Here is a 3,305-nt window from a genome sequence, read left to right on the forward strand (position 1 = left end):
TAAATTTATATGTGCATTATTTCCAGCCTGTTGCTTCACCTTTTATAAATCATAACACTAACATGGGCAAAGCAGAGAAGATTCAGAATTGTTGTCTGCTCAGTTCTGGCCAAAACAAGATAAACCCTTCACTTATTTTGGTGCATATGTGTGCAAAGAGGGGAGGGGTGGGGACTGAGCTTGTACATGCCTGTACATACGGAAGCCTGTACATATTAATCTTTCTTAGATTCTGGCCAAGTCACAGTTATCACCTTTTTACCTATATTGTCCTAACCCTTACCTAACAGAATCACTGAATGTACGTACTGCCACTATGCAATCCTTGGGTGTGGCCCTTAGTAGGTCTAAAATTGACCTACATATGAACCCTGATTCTGCGAGGTAGTGGACACTCAACCCTGAGCAAGTGTCTCCGTGTCTTAGTTTCCTCTTTTATACGGCAACGTCTAACCATCCCCTCATAAGCAACACAGACAGACTGGTTCCTTCTTCCAGCCACTATTCATTTAATCTTTATAGTAAGTTCTAGAAAGTACCATTCTTCATAGTGCAGGTGAAGCAACTGGGACACAAAGTGAGCCAATGACTTCCCTACCCTCCTAAGACAGGTCATCTGCAGAGCTAAGGATTCTAAGGCAGGTAAGGGTCCAAAGCCTTAACCACACCTATAGTCTCTGAAAAATGAGGCTCTAACAAGTGTCTACTAGGTAGCCGCTGTGGTTGTTATGCAAGGTCTGTCTTTTCTGCACTCTGGATTTAAAATCAAAGAAGCTGATAGAGGAGACGATAGGCAGGCGAAGGGCGGGGGGGGGGGTGAGATAGAATGAGAAAGAAGCAAAATACTTAAGGGAATACCTAAGAAAAACATACCTGGTGCTGGCTAGGCCTTGAAAGAACAGAGTGACTATTCCTGTGGAGACAGAAAATGGAAGCCTCAGTCTAGCCTATTGCAGTTGCAAACACACGCTGACTGAGCATGCCTCGGATACCTGAGAGAGTCGCCTTTGATCCCACCCTAGCCCTGAGGCGCTGCTCGGGTGTGAGCCTGACTTCCCCAGTTCATCTCCCAAGTCCGCCCCACGCCGGGCGGGGCCTGGCCAGACTGCTCTAACTGCCCCCGCGAGCCCAGGGCACCAGCCACGAGGTGGTCGGCACAGGGCTGGGTCCGGATGGCTACGTGGAGACGGGATGGCCGGCTAACCGGCAGCCAGCGGCTCCTGTGTGCAGGACTGGCGGGGGCGATCAGCCTGAGCCTCACCGCGCCCCTGGAGCTTGCCACTGTGCTGGCCCAAGTCGGCAAGGTGCAAAGCCACTCCCTGGGGCTGTGGGCCACCGGACGCCGCGTGTGGCTGTCTGAGGGGCCAAGGGCCCTGTGGAAAGGGAATGGCGTGGCGTGCCTGCGCCTCTTCCCCTGCAGCGTGGTGCAGCTGGCCGCCTACCGAAAGTAAGAGCCCGGTGGGAGGGGCCGGGAGATTGGACTGGGATGGCAGAGCTGTCACCCTGATGAATCCTAAGTCTCAGTTTCCCCTCCTCTGTAAAACCGGATGGGAGTCGGGTGGGGGTGGAGGTTGGCCTTGGGGGGGGGGGGGGGGCTACAGGGCCATATGTGTGGCTCCTAAAGTACAGTAGCAGTTTTTCACATGCTCTTGAGATTCTTGCCCTGTGAACTGCAGTTTTGTGAACTCTTGAGCCTTTCTAGAAGGAGGCAGAATTAGCAAATGATATCTGGGGGTAAAGAAACAAAAAGGCTTCCCAAGGCGATGAGGTCCATTCTGGCTTAGGAGAAAACACTCCTGATGGTGTGTAAAAAGTGAGACCAGTGTCCTAAGGAGTAAGTGAGTAGGTAGTGCAGGAAGAGGGATCAGTCTGTTGCCTCAAAAAGATTTCTGTTCACCATCTCCAACTCCAATCTCAGCCTAACTTGGCTTTAGGATCCAACAGGGTCTGCAGCATCCTTTCCCCAGCAGGGACTTGTCTCCTCAGCCTAATGTTTCCCCCACTCCCAGCTGCCATCCTGTGGTGGTTTCTCACCTTCTCCCACATCAATCACTGCTGCGAGGGTAAGAACTAAAGATGCAAGGGAGTGACCTTAAAAAGAGCTCAAGGATATTTGCATGGGAGCTGGGAAGGAAGCCTAAAAAAGAAAGTCAGTGTCGGCAGCTCTGGGGGGAGGGGTTGTTTCTCTACTGGGGACAGTGGTCTGTAAGTTCCTCATTCATAGGCACAGGGAGGGCCAGCTCTACAGACTGGCCTTAGCTCTAAATTAGACAAGCAGCCTACAGGCAGGAGGTGGTCAAGACACTTTTGGTTTTGTTTTTACTTTGTTCCCAGTGCTGGAAGTAAAACCCCAGGCCTTGGAGTAGCAAGTGATGTGCTTGCTTTATTCACCACCATATATTCCCAGCCTAGTAACCACAGTCCAGCCTGGGGAGAGAGTCAAGCGGTTAGTTGAAAGGCCAGAGCTAAGAGGCTTGCCCGACAATGGATGCTCTGAATGGAACCATCCTTACCTGTATGTATAGTGTTCCCAGTCAACACTGGCTGTGGCTTCTGCTGCTTTCCCCCCAGCAACATCTGGCCTGCAGTCTTGACTTTTAATGATACAATTTTTCTCTATTTCCCTCTCTTCTCCACAAAGTAGTAGGGAAATCTTTCCTTGGATAAAAGAGAATGTGTATGAAGGAGCAGGGGTAGGGAATAGATTTTCAAAGTCTGATTCTAATGGCATGGCTTTTCTTTTAACCATCTCTTTTTAAAAGAGAGAGAGAGAAAAAGAGAGACATATTTTATGTAAGTACACTGCTGCTGCTTCAGACACACCAGAAGAGGGTATCAGATCCCATTACAGATGGTTGTGAGCCACCCTGTGGTTGCTGGGAATTGAACTCAGGACCTTCTGGAAGAGCAGTCAGTGCTCTTAACCTCTGAGCCATCTCTCCAGCCCCCTCTTTTAACCATCTTATACATTTACATCATTTGGCTTTTGCAACTTCTGGGTCCTGCCTAGAACAGTTATAGGACACAGGACAGGAAGCACTATGTCCATATCTACTGATGGAGAACTGAGCTCAAGCTAGGACACCTCAAATCAGTGACAGTGTTACCACTTGGCCTTCTGATTCCAAACCTTGTACAGTTTGCAACACATCATGCCACCTTCCCTTCTGCATTCATTTGACATTAGTTAGGACACAGAAGTAACCACCGTGGACATGAAGCTAGAGAAAATGCAAGAGCGAAAGAAGTATAATCCCCTACCACAGTTTATAACATACTAATTTTGTTTTGCTTTTTTAAAAAGA

General features: G+C 49.2%; 1 protein-coding gene across 1 annotated transcript in view; it reads left to right on the forward strand.

Moving 5' to 3' along the window:
• The first annotated feature begins 1,066 nt into the window (after positions 1–1,066).
• The window catches only part of Slc25a43 (solute carrier family 25 member 43), a 35,203-nt gene continuing 32,964 nt past the window's right edge, over positions 1,067–3,305 (forward strand). Inside the window, exon 1 of the mRNA XM_021188633.2 lies at positions 1,067–1,447. Within this exon, the coding sequence (XP_021044292.1) occupies positions 1,173–1,447 (275 nt within the window). The 5' untranslated portion in view covers positions 1,067–1,172. The remainder of the gene's footprint in view (positions 1,448–3,305) is intronic.

The sequence above is a fragment of the Mus pahari genome, chromosome X (genome assembly GCF_900095145.1).
Source record: "Mus pahari chromosome X, PAHARI_EIJ_v1.1, whole genome shotgun sequence".
Classification (NCBI taxonomy): domain Eukaryota; kingdom Metazoa; phylum Chordata; class Mammalia; order Rodentia; family Muridae; genus Mus; species Mus pahari.